This window comes from Paroedura picta, chromosome 13, assembly GCF_049243985.1.
Source record: "Paroedura picta isolate Pp20150507F chromosome 13, Ppicta_v3.0, whole genome shotgun sequence".
NCBI lineage: Eukaryota > Metazoa > Chordata > Lepidosauria > Squamata > Gekkonidae > Paroedura > Paroedura picta.
The window spans coordinates 4,270,162-4,291,142 of NC_135381.1; the positions used below are offsets into that span (position 1 = coordinate 4,270,162).

General features: G+C 49.0%; 1 protein-coding gene across 2 annotated transcripts in view; it reads left to right on the plus strand.

Moving 5' to 3' along the window:
• TMEM132B (transmembrane protein 132B) overlaps positions 1-5,267 on the plus strand; it is a 218,965-nt gene extending 213,698 nt beyond the window's left edge. For both annotated transcript variants that reach the window (XM_077308304.1, XM_077308305.1), the window contains 3 exons: positions 472-745; positions 1,225-1,416; positions 2,772-5,267. In XM_077308304.1, coding sequence (XP_077164419.1) covers positions 472-745; positions 1,225-1,416; positions 2,772-3,920 — 1,615 coding nt within the window. In that variant the 3' untranslated portion in view covers positions 3,921-5,267. The remainder of the gene's footprint in view (positions 1-471; positions 746-1,224; positions 1,417-2,771) is intronic.
• Positions 5,268-20,981: the final 15,714 nt, after the last annotated feature.

The following is a 20,981-nucleotide window of genomic DNA, read 5'->3' on the forward strand; positions in this document are numbered from 1 at the left end:
GAGCTGTCATGAAGTCATGGAATGTTGGTGGTTATTCCGTAGCTGGTGAGAGAAGGACTCGAGGCATGCTGCAAGGGAATGGGAAAGGGACCAAAGAGGGAGCAGTTGCAGGGGCCTCAAAACGCTGCTGAGTCCAAGTCAGAAATCAGTAGTAGCAGTAATAGTAATAGTAATAGTAATAAAGGTAAAGGTAAAGGTATCCCCTGTGCAAGTACCGAGTCATGTCTGACCCTTGGGGTGATGCCCTCCAGCGTTTTCATGGCAGACTCAATATGGGGTGGTTTGCCAGTGCCTTCCCCAGTCATTACCATTTATGACTGGGGAAGTAATAGTAATACAAGCTTTATTTTTATATCCTGCCCTTCCCTTGGTGCTCAGGGCAGATAACAGCACAAACTAAACTCAAAAAGGATATGGGTGCTACTCAGTACAACGACCTAACTATCCATACTTACACGTAATATGTTACAGGCCTGCCCGTGACAGTGATGAGGAGGAGGATGATGAGAAAAAAGGCCGAGGCTGCAGCCTCCAGTACCAGCACGCGATCGTGCGGGTCCTCACGCAGTTTGTCGCCGAGTCGTCCGATCCAGGAGGGCAGCTGACCTACATGCTGGACTCCGAGTGGCAGTTCGACATCACGGACTTCGTGGCCGACTTCATGAAAGTGGAAGAACCCAAAGTGGCCAAGTTACAAGAAGGCCGAGTCCTGTTAGGACGGGAGCCGGGGATCACCACCGTTCAGGTACCTGCTACACGAGGAAGGGGGCCGGTCAAGAGGGGCCCTGGCTCCACCCCATCGTTCTCATTCTTCCGCTGTTCTTAAAACTGCAGTAAAGGGTGTTTTGGGGTTCCCATTCCGATAGCTGGTGCTGCATGCCCACCCAATAGCTGGGGAAGGATTGTGGGATTGGATGTACATGGAATCCGTTGTCGTATCAAGAACGTCCAAAGGCTGTGTGTGAAGAAGGGCTATTTTGCGTGACGTTTTGAGCATGCATGTGTAATTCAGGTTAGGCTGAGAAAGTCATTGGCCCAGTATCACCCAGTACATTTCATGGCGGGACAAGTCTTTCAGTCAATCAGTCAATCAATCAACCAATCAATCAATCAAAACCTTTAATGGCATAGAGAAGGTATTGAAACTTCCCCAATCAGAACACTCTCTTGGTTTCGGCTGTGACTGCTTGATGTGAATTGTCTCCCTCTCTGTTTTTCCGGAAGGTTCTGTCGCCTCTCTCCGATTCCATTTTGGCGGAGAAGACGGTGATCGTGCTGGAAGATCGAGTGACCATCACGGACCTCGGGGTGCAGCTTGTGGCAGGCTTGTCCCTCTCGCTCCAGACGAGTAAAGGCAACAAGCGGGTGGTCGTGTGCACAGCGTCTGCTTCTGATATCCTTCATTCGCCCAAACAGGTAAGAGGTGATGGGAGCTAAGAGTCCCCGCTCCTCCAGAGGCAGCCAGCTGGGTGATCTTGGGCTAGTCACAGTCCTGATAGGGCTGTTCTGACCAAGCAGTCCTGTCAGAGCTCTCTCATTCTCACCTCCCTCACAGGGTGTCCGTTGTGGGGAGAGGAAAGGGAAGGCGAATGTAAACGGCTTTGAGACTCCTTCCGGTATATAAAAGCGGCATCTAAGAACCAATTCTTCTTCTTCTTCTTCTTCTTCTTCTTCTTCTTCTTCTTCTTCTTCTTCTTCTTCTTCTTCTTCTTCTTCATCCTCCTCCTCCTCCTCTTCCTCCTCTCCCCCTCCATTCTGCTAGCATAATTGCTGCTTCTCCACCAGAACATTGCCACTTTCCATCCTAGGCTAACCTTCTTATTTGTTGAGAAAATTAAATCAGATTCTTGCCTGCAAGCTATCCGGAGCGCCTTTGAAAGAGGGGGTTAGTAAACATGTAATATTGTAAATAAGAATAGTGAGAGTTGCGCACGGGTGGTCCTTATTTGATTTGCTTTTTCCCGAACAACATCCCCGTTTTGATCAATGCTGAAAATATCGGTCCCTCGGTGGTGATTGTTTCCAGGTCGGCCGAAGGAAAGGTGTCGAGAGGAACCCCACTGTCATTATTTCACAGACTTTGACAATCTGAGGAAATAATAATCTGACGGATAATTGGAAGTCGGCCGTTCCGGTAGCTATCGTGATGCTGTCTGATTAAAACATTCGGGACATGTTTGGTTCGGCTAATTTTGTCCAAAATTGGTTTTGGAGACATTTAGCCAGGAGGAGAAGGTTAAACCCAAATGTTATTTCTTAAAAGTTCACCGGCTACAAATGCAATCTCTTTGGATTCTTTTCTTTTTTTTTAAGACACATTATTTTCGAGTGATAATTAATTTTTTTGTGTTGCCTCTGACACCTGGAATGCTTAACAACAACTTCTTCCTGTTCACAACCCTAACAAAAATCCACCTGTTGCTTTCACATCCCAAGTAGAGGAACTGTGGATTCGTTTTCTGTGGTCACCACAATACTCTGTGGGCAAATGGTTCTTACTGTCCGAGAGCCAGTTTGGTGAAGTGGTTAAGAATGGTGAACTAATCCAGAGGACCGGGTTTGACTCCCCACTCCCCCACATGAAGTCAGCTTGGTGATCTTGGACCAAGCACAGTAATCTCAGAACTTACTCAGGCCCACCTAGAGAAAAGGTAGAGAAAAGTGGGGTATAAAAAACAACTCTCCCCTTCCTCTTCCTCTTCTTTTTGTGTCCACCCAAATTTGCATTATTTCATTCCATTTTGTGCTCTTCTGCTTTCCCTCTACTGTAGGAAGCTGTGGTCAGCGCTTGGGTTCTGTTCAGCGACGGGTCCGTGGCGCCGTTGGACATCTACGACACGAAAGATTTCTCTCTCACGGCCACGTCGCTGGATGAAATGGTGGTGTCCGTCCGTCACGGCCAGGAGGATGAGCGGCCGGTGGTGGTGGCGGAAGGCGATGGGCAGGGGCCGCTCATCAAAATAGAGATGGTCATCAGCGAACCCTGCCAGAAGTCCAAGCGGAAGAGCAGCTTGGCGGTCGGCAAGGGCAACATCAAGGTGAAGTTTGGCCAGAAGGACCTGGACCACAAAAGCGACACCAACGACGTCGAAGACGTGGAGGCGGATTTGAAGAGCCACGGGATCAACTCGGTGGAGAAGTCAATGGAGCAGGAGAGGGCAAGGCAAGATTGGACCAAACATGGAGCTTCCGCCGATCGCGAAGAGGCCGCCAACCAAAGCACAACTTCCAAGCCTCCCACAGATCTTGCTGTCGGGGAAGACCGGCTCCAAAACAGCCCAACTTCCTTAACAAGCTTTCCCACACAAATAGACATCCCTGGGCAGAACAGCCCCAGCGACCTCACTTTGGCTTCCAGAGGTTTGACGGACCTCGAGATCGGCATGTACGCCCTCCTCTGTGTCTTCTGCTTGGCCATTTTGGTCTTCTTGATCAACTGCGTGGCGTTTGCCTGGAAATACAGGCACAAAAGGTTTGCCGTCAGCGAGCAAGGCAACATCCCCCATTCCCACGACTGGGTATGGCTCGGGAACGAGGTGGAGCTCCTGGAGAACCCCGTGGACCTCTCGCTCCCCTCGGAGGAGTGCACCACCATGATCGACCGAGGGATGCAGTTTGAGGAGAGCAATTTTCTCCTCAACGGGAGCTCGCAGAAGAACCTCCACAACCACCTCCTCCGGTCTACCGAATACGCCTGTGAAAAAGATCTCCGAAATGAACCCATCAACCCGCCGGGGCCCAAACGGAAACGAGTAAAATTCACATCCTACACCACCATCCTGCCAGAGGATGGAGGGCCGTACACCAACTCTATCCTCTTTGACAGTGACGATAATATCAAATGGGTATGTCAAGATATGAACCTTGGCGATTCGAAGGAACTTAGAGACTACATGGAAAGACTGCAGGACAATATGTAAAACTGAATGATATATAAATATATATATATGAATATATATATATATATACTTTCTTATGTTTGTATTCACCTTTATGCCTTCTGTTTTATGGATGATGGAGCAGTCAAGCCCAGCCAGCAATAGGAGAAGTGTCTCCATATTTTGGGAGGTTCCGTGAGATTAACTTTGTATCGTTTTGATCAGGTGCAAGAAAGAGCTGGCGGCGTCATCCCCTTTCGCCAGGCACCGGGAGACGATGCGTATCCAAACAGCTCCCTGCAAATTTGTGGAGGTATTACGCACAACCAGCTGTTCTCTTGTGCCACCCGGTACTGGCGAACGCCGATCTGGCTATGCACCTTGACTCAGAAGACGGGTTGGCGTTTCATCGTGCAGCCAAGCGTTCGGTTCAGAGAATGAACATTGGTGGGGAGGGAGGAATGGTGGTTTTTCTAGAGGACGTTCTTTGTAAAAGCACAGTAGACCTGCCTTGGTTACGGCCTGAATCGAGGCCCCTGATCGAGGATCAGAGTGAATTGGCTTCATGTAATCTGCCTATAAGTAAACGCAGGTTGATACATATTTAGGGTTTTTTTTTAACTATACATCCCTGTGGTTAATTTGTTTAACTGTATTGTTTTTTTTTTCAGGCTTTCTTGATTTATGGAACATTTCTCTATTTTCTTTCGTTGCATCCTCCCCAGTTGTACCAAAGTGTACTATGGTCTCTTTCCCACTAGGGCGGCGTCGTTTAGTCGAGAAATCGGTTTTGAAAATACGTTGCCGATCGTTCAGGCAGTGGGTAATTTTCTTGATTAATTATTTTAATGCTGTCAAAAACATTGATGGTAGTGGTCTCCTTAGAAGAGGCCTCATGCCCCCTTCCTTCCTGGAGGACCTCTGTGGGAGACAGGATGCTAGTCCAGACTGTCCATGGGTCTGATCCAGTTATTGTCTTATGTTCATGGGGGCCATGCCTCTTCTAAGATGAGGCCTGCAGTGACATGTGTGAGCATCGCCTGAAAACAAAAGAAAAGGCATCTTGTCCTACAGAATGATTGCGTTTGTAGATTTAATCCATTAATCGAACCGTCTCTTAACAAGGTTAATCGACTAAAATGTGTTTCATCGCGCTCCAGCCCTGATTTCCATATTTTCAGAATTCGCTTTGGTTTGCTTTCTGTTTTCTTGGCGTTGTTCCCCAAGGATACCTCTTCCTTTTCTTCTTTCCAAATAAGTGGAGTTTTTTTTTTAAAGGAAATATAGAAAAGGTACAAATCTTACACTTGGGGAAGAAAAGGTTCTGTCTTCTTACAGGGAAGCTGTATATACAATAATAAAACCTGGGGTGGGGAGAGAAAAGTTCAACAGCTATGTCTGGGTTCTGTTTTTAATGGCTTATATTAAAATCCGTGGGAAACGGAAGGAGAACGCCGTTAAATGGGATGCCTCCAGGCGAGGATATAGACGCACAGCAGTTGTCTTTTGCAGATTTGCGAAGCCCCCCAATTTGTCCTCTCTTCCCAAGGCTCCTGGATGGGGGCTGAAATATATGTGAATTGAGCCTTAAAGTAACTTGCGCAGTAATTTTTTTTACAGAACAGGGTGGATTGGGTCCAGTGGTGCCCTTTCGCTCAAGGAAGAAATGTTCCTTCTTCTGCTCACCCCCCTGGAACCAAAAAGACCTGTGCTGTGGGAGTGGCCTTGTGATGTCACATCCGGTGGGAGTGTCTGGGTCATGGCGCTTCTGACAATGTGATTTCCGAGGGCGTGGCAGGAAGGCGTGGCCCGCTGAGAGAACTTCCATGGTGTCTCGAAACTTGAAGAATGTTCAAGGGTTTCTCAACAGGAAAAAGTTTGAGATAGGGAGCCTTAGATAGATCTAATTCTGCAGTGGAATGTGACCCGGTTTTGTTTTTGAAAGACTCCACGATAACATCCCACCTCACTGTAGTAACTTTCACCATAGGGGGTCGCTGGCTCACGGCCTTATTTCCAACATGGTTGTTTCAAAGAGAGAGAACGACGGGATAAGCGTTCAAAGTATTCACGAAAGCAATTAAAAACATGTGTTTCAGCAACGTTTTTTTTTTTTAAGCACACTGAAAGCCCAGATTTGAACCAGGCAAGATCAAAACATCCAAAGTACAGTGCAGTCTCGTAATTAAAATTGTTTTCAAATCGCTGTTCTTTCCGGTCGGGACTCTGTTCGCCTTTTCCCAGGAGCAAACCCGTGAAGGTGTTTTTAAGGAATGGCTAATTATGTCAAACAGTAAAATAGCTACACTTCAGGAGTACCGAATGCCTGCAATAGAACCAATTCTGAGTCTAGGGCACCTTTAAGGCTAACAGAGCTTAAAATAGAAGCTTATACCTTGAATTAAAAAAAAAATTGGGCTTAAGTCACTGGACTCGAAGCTTAAAGCATTAGCTTTTGTGTTCCTGCACACACAAATTTACACCCAGAATTGGTCTTAAAGATGCTACTGGACTCAAATTGTTGTTATCATAAAGTCTTAGAGTGTGAAGGGGCTATAGAGGCCATCTAGTCTAACCCCCTGTTAAATGCAGGATCCACCTCAAGCCTCCATGAGAAGGACCTGTCAAGCTGTTGCTTGAAGACTGCCAGTGAGGAGCTCATCACCCCTTTAGGTAGCCCATTCCACTGTTGGACTACTTTGACTGAGGAAATGGTTCATAGCATCCTAGAGTTGGAAGGGGCCATACAGGCCTCCTAGTCCAACCCCCTGCTCAATGCAGGATCAGCCTCAAACATTCATGATCAGCCTAAAACATCCATGTTCTATTACATCTGACCAACCTGAATGCCTCTAAAATCAGGATATTTCACTGGTAATACAGCGTATGTTTGGAAACCTGGCCATGGTTGAACCCATGCCTAAGACTATATGAAGCTGTCTTCTATCATGTCACAATAATTTATTCTAATTGACGGCTGTCAATTAAACAGAGTAGCAAGCGAATGAATGGGGCTCTTCTGCATACGATCCAGGGGGTCTACAACGGCACGAGCCCTCCCTTACTATAAGGCCCTGCAAAGTGTGGTTTCAACGCATGATGTAGTTGTCGGGCACATCATGGAATCACATCATGCTGCCATTGTGACAGCTGCTCCACATAGTAGCAGCGTGAGCTTGGAGCCACCGCAACTCCCCTTCCCTAAACATGACAAGATCTTGCCAAACCAGGTGCCCTCAGGAAGTTCACCAGCGTGGCCAGAACGCCAGAAGAGAGCCAGTGTGGTGTCATGGTTAAGAGTGACGGCCTCTAATCTGGAGAGCCCGGTTTGATTCCCCACTCCTCCACATGCAACCAGCTGGGTGACTTTAGGCTCCGCACAGAGCTGTTCTCCCAGAGCGGTGCAGTCAGAGCCCCACCTATCTCACAGGGTACCGGTTGTAGGGAGAGGAAGGTGATCATAAGCTGCTTTGAGACTCCTTCAGGCAGTGCAAAGCAGAGAATAAAACCCAACTCTTCCTCAATTAGCAACTCCTCCCCACGCCCAGACAAAAACGAATATTCAGAGTTGGAAACAGAATTCCTTTCCCACTTACTGTAGCCATATTGGAACCTCTGTGTTGAATAGGAAAGATAAGCTTAATAGTATTATTCCCATCCAAACACATTCAGTGAACAGACCTGACATCCAGAACAGATGCCACGGAATGTGCAACAAAACTCACCCTCTGTTTCCAGGAGGTGAAATGACCCTCCTTCCATGGCAGATTAATTTTATCGCCAATAGATTCGCTTTACAGCGTGTTTTATACATACAATTTCATTCCCGTTTCAGAATACAGCAAAAAGACCAGGAAAGGGAGAGAATCCCTACAGAAAGACCTCATGACCATGCAAGGCTGGTCTTGTCTGGGATATTCACTCAAAGAGTAATGAACACGTGGGAGTCACTGCTGCAGAAATCAGTGGCGGCTACAAGAACAGACAGGTTAAACAGAAGGCGTGATAAGCATCTGGAACAGATGTTCTCCAGTGGCTCTTAGCCACAAGGGGATTAGATGAACGTGAGCACAGGTCCCTCCGTAACTATTAGCCACCTGGTATAGGTGGTACGCTCCACCTGGGGTAGTGATGCTCTGTTTTCTTCGTGCTTGGCGATCAAGAATGTGAGGGCTTCTGGAGTTCTGGCCCCACTTGGTGGACCTCCTGATGACACCTGGGTTTTGGCCACTCTGTGGCTTCCCTTATGTTCTTATGTATGGTTCCTTTTGTTCTTACGATATATATATTGGTGCCACTTGTGTAGTGGCTTCCTACAAGGGCTACCTTCTGCAGCAGCTGAGTCATTTGGACAGCAACATTACTAGAGTCAGCTACCGTGACACCTGTGGAAGAACATCTCCAGAGAACGGCAAGACAGAAGACCCTTGATGGACTACAGCATGGGATGGGGTGTCCACACACACATGACTGGCAAGGCAGGGCACATCTGGGTTGGGGAAGGAAAGGGGATGCTCATTAATGCTGCAGTTCATGTGGGCTCCATGCTAACTGGAGCTGCTGATGTAGATCGACTGAGCAAGCAGCAACAGAAGGATTGTCCACCAATGGCCACTTGTCTGCTTTCAGAGAAGTGAGGCTGAGAGAGCTCTGAGAGAACTGTGACAGGCCCAAAGTCACCGAAGAGGCCTCATGGGTCTCTAAATGGCTTACAATCACCTACCCTTCATCTCCCCAGAACAGACACCCTGTAAGGTAGGTGAGGCTGAGAGAGCTCAGAGGACTGGCCCAAGGTCACTCAGCTGGCTGCATGTGGAGGAGTGGGGAATCATGCCCAGCTCTCCAGATTAGAGGCCACCACTTTTAATCACTACACCAGGGTTGGCCAAAACTGTGGCTCTCCAGGTGTTCATGTTGTAGCAGTATGTTGTAGCCTAAATCCAAGCTACTGGCAGGGGCTTATGGGAACTGTGGTTCATAGTCACCCCTGCACTACACCAAGTATACAATAATAATAATATGTAGTTTTCAATCCATTCAATCGCAGATGGGGAGACTAAACAGTGCTCCATCACATCTCCCTGGGAAGCACGACACTCACGCTCCTGTGACAGATGGAAAATAGTTGGACGGGCTGCACCACAGTTGCATTCTGGACCTGGTGCTTTGCCCTAATTAAACAACAGCTCTGCGCAACTGCCCAAGCCTGTTTGTATCTGTAAATAATTGCAAGTGACATAGGGTAGCTCTAGGAATTTCCAGGAAGTCTATGGTAAAACCATCGAAGTTCCAGGTTATTCCTAGAGCTACCTGTGTCACTTCCTTTTTTTAAAAAATGGAAGGGACGTGATGCCACATCTGGCCTTGTGGACCCCTCCATTGCTCTGCCCTCCCACCTGGAAAAACCCTACACCAGAGACCTGCGGAGATCCCTCCCATCCCCAGACTCTGCCGTTCCCCGGGCACAGTCCCCAAATCATCAAGAATTTCCAAATCCAAAGTTGGCGGCTTCAACCCAACACAGCTTTGAGTTGAGACAGAGCAGGGGAAGCGAGGGCCTTGGCTTGTGCAGGGACCTGAATGGCACAAGAATTTTAAAGCCCTGCAAGGCACCAGTTCTTCACCCTCCGGCAAACATTCAGCTGCATGCCGCCAGGAGCTCTCAGAAGCGTCCAGGGGCTGTTTTTCCCCTCCGTCTCCTCCTCCCCTAAAGAAGAAAACACACAGCCTGTCATTTCTCCCGTCGTCACGGCTTAGCGACCCATGAAATCCGAACCAGTCCATTGAGCAGGGGGAGCGAAGCTGAAAAACAAAACCCCAAATTAGCACAAAGGGGAGAGGGAGAAGAAAGAGGAAGAGAAAACAGAATCCTGCGGGCCACCGCTTTTCATTTTGGAGCATTCGTCCTGTTCAGCAGAGCCGATGAGTTCCCAAACAGCACTTCCGCCTGGCGTGGGGGTTCCGCTAGACGGCCCCTGCTGGAGACGCACCGGGCTCTCCCCAAGGGCGATGATTTGCAAGGACGTGCTGGGATCCCCTTTGTCAGTCGCTTGTTGACCTCGTTTGGATCTAATTTTTTCAGTGTTGGTTTCAGGAGCTACCCCAGACATTGCTGAACCTATAAGAAACGGTGTCCCTCTCTTGTCTGCTCATTCGAGACTGCTCGTGCCACCGAGGAAATCGTATTGAAAACGCGTAATGAACCGGTCCACGGTTTGGCATCGGACAATGATTGGAACAAAGAAGAACTGTTTCCCATCAGATAACAGCAACCCGGCTGTCAGCCTTCTGTGGCATTCTGCATTCCGCAATCTCTGGCAAGGTCATCCTCTCTAGAATCTCTTTTTGAGCAACAGGCAGAAGCCTCTAGTTTTCCGCTTGTGTGGGGGAGAAACTGGAGGGAGGTTTCTTAATCTGTGCAAAGCTCCAAGAAAAGATGACCACCCCCCTCCATTCCTGCTCAGAATGCCAGCTCTCTCTGAAGGAGCAGAGGAAGAGAAGAGAAGGTCTGGCGACCTCCTTCAACTGGCGACCTCCTTCAGTGCCAGTCAGCTAAGGATCCCTGCCCTTAAGGAAATTCGACGGCCTCAACCAGAGCTTTTTTGGCCCAGGCTCCTACCTGGTGGAATGAGCCCCTAGCAACATCAGAGCCCTCACGGAACTCTCTGAGCTCTGCACGGCCTGCAAGATGGAGCTCTTCCGCCGGGCCTTCGGTGGAGGCCAGCTGGATGATAACAAACATTACTTCTACTTCTCGGGCCTCCCTCCTGCCCCCTCCCTACTTTCCTTTCCCCATCTGATTCCTCCTAATTTTATCATTTGCCAGGCTACGCATTACTATAGATTTTTAACTGAGGCAGCAGGACGTATGTGTGGCTTTTGAAAATTTGATTCTTGTTAATTGTGATGGTTTTATTGAGTTCTTAGATTGCGTAAACTGCCCAGGGACAGTGCGTTCAAGAAAGGTGGTATATAAATCCCATAAATAGATTAGATAGATAGATAGATAGATAGATAGAGAGAGAGAGAGAGAGAGAGAGAGAGAGAGAGAGAGTTCGACGGACAGACGGGCGGGCAGGCAGGCAGGCAGGCAGGCAGGCAAACTCTCCAATGGGATGCTATGGGGTTCTACCATACCATTCCACACCCCCAGGACAAGCTATTTGCTGCTCTGGGGTGCTTCTTTGGGGCCATTGGGCTTGCTTCTACCCCCCCCCCCCCCGTTTAGCAATACTTCTCAGAAAGTAAAGGCAAGTGAGCTAATTTATGTGCCGAAGTCTGCGAGGATCACGCACGGGTGTGCTCAGGCCCCCCGAAATAAAATATAAGCCTCAGCTTCTCCGAAATTTAGAGCCCCGAATCAATAATGGACATGAAATCATCAAGTTTAATCTCAAACACGGCGAGCCAGGGTTATCATTCTTCTTGATATAAAACTAATTCTGGTCTGATGATAAAATGCGACACGCTTGGCTCGTAAACCAAGGCGAAGAAATAAACTCGCTCGACTCACCGTTCAAATTCCTTGCAATGATTTTCTTCTGTACTGTAAGCTATTAAAGATGAGGCGTCCAGGGAGGACGGCATGGAGTTTAATGCCTTACTGATACTTGTGGAGTGTGCTCCTTTTCCTTGTCTGAATAGAGGCCTCGGGCTGCTTCAGCACAGGCATCCCTTCGAAATCGCTGTAGACCAAAGTGGTCAGACCCCACCTGGAGACCTGTGTGCAGTTCTGGAGGGCTCCCTTCAAAAAGGATGTGGGCAAAGGGAGAGGGGGCCGGACAGAGTGACCAGGATGATCCAGGTCCTGGGGACCAAGCCCTGTGAGGAAAGGCTGAGGGGCTTGGGAACGTTCAGCCTGGAGAAGAGGAGGCTGAGAGGAGACAGGATGGCTCTCTTGAAGTATTTGAAAGGTTGTCATTTGGAGGAGAGAAGGGAACGGTTCCTGTTGGCAGCAGAGGAGAGGACCCACAGCAATGGCTTTAGACTACGTATAGAAGAGTACCGGCTAAATAGGGAGGGATTTTTTTTTACAGTCCAAGTCGTTCAGCAGAACATCCGCTGCCTAAGAAGAAGAAAAGTTGGTTCTTCTATGCTGCTTTTCTCAACCCAAAGGAGTCTCAAAGCAGCTTACAATCACCTTCCCTTTCCTCTCCCCACAACAGACACCCTGTGAGGGAGGTGAGGCTGAGAGAGCCCTGATATCACTGCTCAGTTAGAACAGTTTTCTCAGTGCCATGGACAGCCCAAGGTCACCCAGCTGGCTGCATGTGGGGGAGTGCAGAATCAAACCCAGCTTGCCAGATTAGAAGTCCACACTCCTCACCACTACACCAAGCTGGTGGAGAGCTCCCCGTCACTGGCAGTTTTCAAGCAGTGGCTGGACAGATATTTTTCCTGGGTGCTTTGGGCTGATCCTGTATAGAGCAGGGGGTTGGACCAGAAGGCCTGGATGGCCCCTTCCCACTCTAGGATTCCATTATTCCAACCTGACCTTTCAGACCTCCAAACCTCTCCTCTACAGAGGTCCAATTCTGCTAGTGTCCCCCAGTGACGGCTCTAAATTCAGCATGGTGCTTGCATCAGTCCCAGACGCCTCTTTGTCCTGCTGATGCTTGGAGTGCTAGCCGGCTCTGAATCAAAACACATCAGCTCCAGGAACAGGGAAGTGTTCCCCACTTAGAATAACACGTCCTCAGAATGTGGCATGAGTCAAGCAGAGAGAACGGGAACAAGCCGGGAGGGAACATAACACACAAAGCCTCCTCCTACTTCTCCACCCCCCCCCTCTCTGGGGTACCGCTGTCTGTTCTGAGGCCAGGCCAACGCCTTCGATGTCTTTACTTGGAACACGCGGAATCATTGCCAGGAGATCAGCCCCAGCGAGAGAGATCTGGCATAGTCTACTGGCTCAGAGACTTGGCTATGAATCCTTGTTTGAATCTTGTCTCTGCCGTGAGATTCCTGGGTGGCCTTAGTCAAGCCCCTTTCTCTCATGTACAGCGTAAGGCTAAGGGCATCCTCTAAGAACCTGTGCAAACACACGAAACTGCCTTATACTGGATTGGCACATAAAGGTCGCCGTTGTCTGCTCATACTGCAATAACTCGCCAGGGCCTCAGATGCCGATCTTTCGTATAATCTTTCATTTGGAGTTGAACCTGGGACATTTTCAGCATGGCTTCACCGGTGGATCTCCTGAGGCACCTGGGTTTTGGCCACCACGCGACCCAGAATGTTGGACTAGCTGGGCCACTGGCCTGATCCACCATGGTTTCTGTGATGTCTGGGAAATGAAGCTCTGTATTCTTGGTGCTTGGGGGGACAACAGAGGGAGGACTTCGGGACCTCTTGTTAGTGGACCTCCTGAAGGTATCTGGGCTTTGATTACTGTTTGGCCACTGGGTGAGACAAGATGCTGGACTAGATGGACCCTCACTGGTCTGATCCATCAGGGCTCTTTTCATATTCTTCTGAAGGCCTCCCTTCTATGCCCTGTTGTTTGCCCTCCAGAGGAACTGGTTGGCCACAGGGTGAGACAGGATGCTGGACTAGATGGACCCTCACTGGTCTGATCCAGCAGGGCTCTTCAGGTGTTCTTAAGACACATGGAACAACAAACACCTCATTGTTGCTTCGGTGCCTTTGTTTTATCCCTTTGTTTTATTGCTGCGGGTGCTGCGAGAATATCTCCGAATCCCCTGGCATGTTTTGATTTTATATTGATGTAAAGCTTCCTAGCGTGATGGATAGACGGGCTATAAATGTTTCATGTAAACCATTTCAATAAATAAATAATAAATACCTGCCTTACTAGACTGTCAGAAGGATTTTCACAAGCAGACGGACGTGACTCAGAGGCCTGTAGCCTTATCCTCTGCACAGCAAAGCGTGAAGTCTCTCTCCTAGGCTAAGGGGTCTTCTCCCTGGTTAAGTGGACACATGAATACATGAAGCCAACTCTTCCTGAATCTGACCTTCAGTCCATCAAGGCTGGTATTGTCTGCTCAGGCTGGCAGCAGCACTCCCGGGTTTCAAGCCGAGGCCTTTCCCATCTACCCTAACCTGGTCCTTTCAGCTGAAGATGCTGGCCTTTGATCTCTGCAATTGAATTCTAGCCCTTCTGCACTGAGCCCCACTTCCTACTCTTGGCACATGTGGCAGAAACTGGAAAAAGGCTAAAGGTCAAGGTCAAGGTATCCCCTGTGCAAGCACCAGGTCATGTCTGACCCTTGGGGTGACACCCTCTAGCGTTTTCATGGCAGACTCAATACGGGGTGGTTTGCCAGTGCCTTCCCCAGTCATTACCATTTACCCCCCAGCAGCAAGCTGGGTACTCATTTTACCGACCTCGGAAGGATGGAAGGCTGAGTCAACCTTGAGCCGGCTGCTGGGATCGAACTCCCAGCCTCATGGGCAAAGCTTTCAGACGGCTGCCTTACCACTCTGCGCCACAAGAGGCTCTCAGGAAAAAGGTTAAACGTATGGCTAAATATGAAGCAGAGGTCCATGAGTGGCTCTTAGCCACAAGGGGTAGATGGAATACTATGTCTCGGACGGTGACACTCTGTATTCTTGGGGCTTGGTGGGTCAACAGTTGTGGCTTTGCTGGTGGACCTCCTAACAGCACCTGGATTTTGACCACTAGTTGACACAGTGTGTTGAACTGGTTGGGCCATTGGCCTGATCCAACATGGTTCCCCTTATGTTGTTATGTCTGGAGCAGTGATGCTTTGTATTCTTGGTCCTTGGGGGTTAATTGTGGGAGGGCCTCTGGAGAGCTATTGCGGTGTAGCAGTTAAGAGCAGCAGCTTCTAATCTGGTGAGCTGGGTTCTATCCCCCGCTCCTCCACATGCAGGTGGGTGACCTTGGGCTCATCACAGCTCTGACAGTCTCCCTCTAGAACAGGGGTAGTCAAACTGCGGCCCTCCAGATGTCCATGGACTACAATTCCCAGGAGCCCCCTGCCAGCATTCGCTGGCAGGGGGCTCCTGGGAATTGTAGTCCATGGACATCTGGAGGGCCGCAGTTTGACTACCCCTGCTCTAGAATGACCACATAATGTTCAAAATGCATAAGGCTAGAGGGAAAGGAAACAGGACACCGTGTGAAAATTATCAGTAATTAGAGTTGCCAAAGGAAAGAAGGAAAGTCCAAATGGGGATTTTGTTATCAAAACAGGTCTGAGAAATGAGAGATTCTCTCGCTACCTCCCGGTCTGACATTTAAATCAAACCCCCGCTCTGTTTGCTTATCAATAGACAAAGTTCAGGCCATGTGGATGTTCGCAGAGGGAACGACGTAATTTCATAATTGTAACTTCCTGAGCACCTGCTCTTTCCATGGACAATTAGTGGTCTTCCGCTGCCCCACAAATGTGAGCTTCTCCGCTGTTTTTTTCAGAGGCACATTCTCGCAACCAACGCGACCGATATTCTGAGTCATCGCGTCAAAAATAATGAAGATTTCCCTGACTGATGCATACCGATGTTCCCTGGAGCTTTGCCTCCGGAGAAGGACCAAGATCCAGAAGGGAATGAACAAACCTTTATTGAAAATTACACGGCCCTTTATCCAAAGAGAACAATGGCGGGTTTTCCTTTGCTGTAGCTCAAGACTACAGTTAGGATTCATCGAACCATGGGACAGGTGCTCATCCAATCTCTTCCCAAAAACTTCCAACAAAGAGGCAGCATAGCCTATCTATGAGTAACCCTCAACATCAGAAAATGCTTTCTAATATTTAAGTGAACCTCCTTTCCCATAATTTGAACCCACTGCTCCCAGGCCTTGTCTCTAAAGCTGCAGGAAACAAGTTGCCCTTCTCTTCAACATGTCTACCATTTACGTAGTTAAACACAGCTCTCATACCACCCTTCCTCCTGACCTGAACACATATGGACCCGATCAATGGGTGCGTAGTTAAAATCACCTATTATGAACCGGATATTTAATCTAGAGTCCACTTTCTAGAGTACCTATTTTCTCCAGGAGAACTGATCTCTATGGTTTGATGACCATTTATAATTTCAGGGGGTTTCACAGCCCCACCTGCAGATTGCCAAGCCGGCATTAACCCCGTCAGGTTGAGAAAGAATTTTAGTCCCAAGATCACATGGCAAGCTTCCATGCAGGAGGGAGGATTTGAACCAGGGACTTTGCGATGCGACTCCAAGACATGAATACTGAAACCATGCCAGCTCTTTAAGGGATTGACTGATTTCACTGACATCAATGAAAAACAGGGCTGGCTCCCCCCCCCCCTTCCCCGCGGAAGCCACTTGGGAAAACGCAGAATCCGATTAAATTCTGAGAAGTGTCCAGAAGCGTCTTTCAATTAGCCTACACAAACAGAGAGATGGCAGGTCCGGGCAAACACAGCGATCGCTTAATGTTCCCTCCCCACCCCGTGGCATGCCACATGGAGGCTGGGTCATTAGAAAACGAGCCTCCGCCACCCTGAGTCGCCCACCCTGCGAAACCCAGCCGCCACCGAATATTCCCCTCTGCAGCAACTTGCAAGCAAAGTGTCACCTCTACAAGCAATTGCAAACCATTAAACCAAAGCCTCAGATTGCCGAGCCGGACAGGTGAGGCCATTTGTCAGCAGGTTCCCGCAATCTTCTCGCGAGCGAAGTGGCCCCCTGGGCTCCGGAGATCGCGAAACTGCGGTGCGTTGCTCGTCTCGGACAACTGATGTATTGGATTCATGTCTATCAGAGAGGCCTGAGTTTTCTTTAATATACTGGGGAGGCCAAAGGAGGACAATTCCCCCATCAAAGTCAGCCTTTATTAAGAACATGGTGGCAGCAAACGAACTGCGCTCGGCTCCATCTCGTTCTATTAGCGCCTGACGGGGTCGGGGAGATGAAATGCAACGCCCGATCAGCCTTGCGTGGGGAGCTGTTAGCTGGCTTGCAAAGGCCGGGCTGTACGGTTACCAACCTCCAGGTGGGGCTGGGAGATCTCCCCAATTTCCGACTGCCCGCTGGATGACAGAGATGGCAGCGTCATGGTATATTTCTGTAGCAATCTATGGTGTAGCCTTATTTGGAATAATCTTGGCCACCGTCCTTCCAAAAGATATTATAGAACTGGCCAAGGCCCGTTAAAACAAAGGGGATGGAGCCCCTCCCCAATGAAGAAGGCCTTAAAGGGTTAGGGCTTTTCCATTTGAGAAATGACAACTGAGGGACTTCAGAGAAGTTTACGAAATTAGGTACAGGATAGAGAAGGTATAGGAAGAAGTTCTTATCTCCCTTTCTCACAAGACAAGAACTTGTGGGCACTCCACACTTCATGAAATGCAAGAGCAGTAGACTTTGAAGAGATAGAAGGCAGTCCTTCTTTGCCCAATGAGTAATAAATGTGTGGAGTTCACCGGTGGTGACAACAAGCACAGACCGCTGCAAGAGGGCATTGCTTACCTGCCTTTACTCTCCCTCCTTACATATGTAAGTGCCATCAAAATACAACTGGCTCTTGGCCCCCTAGCAAGGTTCTTTCAATGCCAGTGAGAAGCAGAGGTGGATGGCGATTACCTTCCTCTGCAGAGCCTTCCTCGGTGGTCTCCCACCCAAGAACCAGCCCTTCTTACAGCAACCCCAGCAAGGGGCTTCCAAGGCCGGTGAGAAGCAGAGGTGGTTGACCAGGGCCTTCCTCTACAGAGCCACCCTTGGTGGTCCCCCATCCAAGAATCCACATTACTTACAGCAGCCCCAGGCAGGTGAGAAGCAGAGGTGAGAAGCAGAGCTAAGCCCCAATGGGATTGGCCTCCCACAGCTTCTCCCTCCTGTCTTCCCTTGCCTCCATTAATGAAATTCTTCTGTCAAGTCGAGAGAGAGTTCTCTTGATTCATCACATCACCGGTGGTGGGGGGAGGGGGAAGCGCGAGGCTTTTGCTGACAGCCCGAATTCCACCCATCTCTTCAAAACACGGAGGCATTAATATTAGATATAAATAGATTGGTTCTCGCACACCACTTGTCAGGGTAGCCGGCGCCGCTGACATCTTTAGGAGAGCCATTACTGCAAAAGGATGTTTCCTCTGCCTGCAGCATCACCTGGAAGCCAAACAGAGGGGGTGGGAAAGGCTCCAGGAGAGGGGGAGGGGGAAGAGAGGTGCAGATGCTACTCTGCTACCCTGGCTTACTCCTAGGCTAATTGGTTTATATCCCTACTAGAGAAGACAAGAAATCCCAGCTTCAGGTGTTGGCTAAGGGTGTCCGAACTTGCTGAAACGGATCGAGGAAAAGATCTTGGGGTCGTTGCGGACAGTTCCCTGCCCCAAATCCCACCCACTCCTGGCACTACCTCCAAATTCTTCCGGTATTTCCCAACCCAGAACTGGTAAACCTAAGGCTGGGGAAGAGAGAAATTCTGAAATCATAAATGCCCAGGCGGGACTGAACTATCCCTGGGACTCTGACATCTGAGTGTCCCATTTAGACTGATACCAAAACAATCGGCCATCCGTGCAGAAGGATTTTTCCTAGGCGGTGGGGTGGAGGGAATTCTGTATTACTGACGGGGGCGGGAGGGAAAGAAAACTGTGCTTGTGCCGGAACACCAAAGAACCCTCTAATCGGAAGGACGCAAATAAACTTTGCCGTAACAAATTACACGTCGGCGTTAACGTTGGTGCCGACAACGGGGTAATAAACTGTAGTGTATGAAGCAGACGTTATAATTACTCGAACGCAGCGATTAAACGGCAATTAGTAGTGGTCCGTCTTGCTTTAGATGCACCACTTTGGGGAGCACTGCGCATCTTAGCACTTCAAGAAGTTGCACGTAATTAACACCCTTGCTTTCTGTGTTCGAACAGAACAACGCTGCCGTCGGGTTTGCATGGGCCAGCTTCCTTAGTCTCTCTCCTCTTTGCCTCCTGGGCTTGGCTAGATGGAAATCCTTGTAAGCTCCCCTGGGTCTCAGGCGGAGGCCTTTCAAATCACCCACTGCCTGGTCCTTTGAACTGGAGGAATGGGGACCGTCTGCCACAAACTCTCACCATCAGCTTCTGAGAAATTAAGGGTCACGGCAGGATTTTTAAAAGGGGTGGGTTGCAATCCATTCTAGAAAATTCATGAAAATTCATAATGAGTTCTTTCTCACTGTGTCTCAAATGTTTAAAGTCTTCTTCTATTGTTTTTCTATCTCAGAACAGGTTTTTGTTGATTCAGTGAGTAGCTTTTTGCATTATTTATTTTATTGAATCTTTTGGGGGGGAGGTTAAACCCCCATCTCCATCCCACATGCACAGCCTTAGGTTGCAATAAAGTACAGATGGTTGTACGTTCTTAGAACAACCGATCGTTTTGGGAGCCTTTGACAGCTGAAGGCAGTAGCCGGGCCTGTAAGGTGAAGGAAAGCCCTCAAAGAATGTGACTGTGGTCCGCTGGGTACACAAGCCAGTGTCTCCAGGGGTTTCCTGGCCAATTGCAACCTTCTCCCCTCCACATTCAGCCCGCTGGGAGGCCTTGGGCTAGTCGCAGTAGTCTTGCAGCAGTTCTCTCCAGAGCTCTCTCAGCCCCACTTCCCTCACAGGGTGTCTGCAGTGAGCAGAGCAAGGGAAAGGCATTTGGAAGCCACTTCTTCTTCTTCTCTTCCTGAAATGGCGAGGACGGCCGTCGCTCCCCTGGGCTACAGCCTTGGGAAAAGGCAAACAAGTCGTGACTTGAAGGGGGCAGAGTAGAAAATTGGGAGCGGATGAGTAATGAAAGACAAGGTCTCTTGTGATGAGAAGCGATTGATGATTTGTCTGTGATTTATCACAATCCCTCGGCAATTTATTTAAACCGGGGAGCCGGAGAGAAGCGAGAAGAGCGAGGCCAAACTTTCTGAGTTGTTCAATCAACAAGGGTGTCCTTTTTTGCCTTCCCCCTTCCAATTTCCCTTTGGCTCTTTCAAAACACATTAGGCCGGGCTAAAAGGGTCTGGATTCTTTGTCTCGCAAGCTGCCCGGACTCTCAATTTCAACACATCACTCTTGTTACAGACAAATCTCACAGCTGAAAGGGAAGAAAAGAGGTTAGGGGTGGACAGGCAGGTTTCTGGTTCCCGGGCTTTGTCCAACTAAGAATGGAACTAAACACAATGCGGTGATATTGGAAGGTTCTTCCTTGGACAATTTCTTCATTACCAGTACTCCGTTTCAATGGATGGGAGTGTACAATCCTAGAATCCTAGAGTGGGAAAGGGCCATGCAGGCCATCTAGTCCAACCCCCTGCTCAATGCAGGATCAGCTTCGAGCATCCAGGAGAAGGATCTGTTCAGCCGCTGCTTGAAGACCTCCAGTGAGGGGGAGCTCCCCACCTCCTTAGGCAGCCCCTTCCACTGCTGAACTAGACTCCTAGAATCCTAGAAGTCCACAGCATCAACCAAGCCCCCCCCCCACAACCTCCAGGAAGCAAGGATGAAAGAATGACTTACTTTGGGGATTAGAAGATTTAAATCACAGAACCTGGCCATTAATGAGGCTTGTAAGAAAACCCTGTTCAACCACCACACAGCTCAGCAAGCCGTAGAAAAGAATTAAAGGGACGGTCTCATCAATATTTGGTGTGGCATATTTTCCTGCATATTTGCAGCATGCTGAATGGCTGTTTTCTCCCCTTTAACCCTCTCTTGTTTTGCTGTCCACAGTGGAGGTAAGAGTAGAATTCTGCGTCTGGAGATGAATTGATCGTAAGCCGCTTTGAGGTTCCTTTGGGTAGTGCAAAGCGGCGTATAAAAACTCACAAACTTGCCCTTCTTTTTCATCTTCTTCCGTTTGAAAGGATTTATTCTGTCCAGCTCTGGGCTGTCGGCTGCGTATGTCTTCCATCTGGGAGCTGAAGTAGATCTTCAAAACACGGAGAGGAAAATGTTTCAGCGGCTCTTGAAATCAGGCAAACGGCGTTAGCAAAATGTCAAGCATGTAATTGGGGGCTGGTTTGTTTCCATTCCCTTTGGCAGGAGCGCAGGGAGTTCAGCAGGGGTACTTGGGGAACGTTCGCGGCTATCTGGAATGCCGTCTGGGCTGTGCGGTCGGATCCGGACCCAAATCGAATCCAGTCCTGCTGCTGAATGTCGTTGTTGGAACTCATCTGAATTGAGAAAT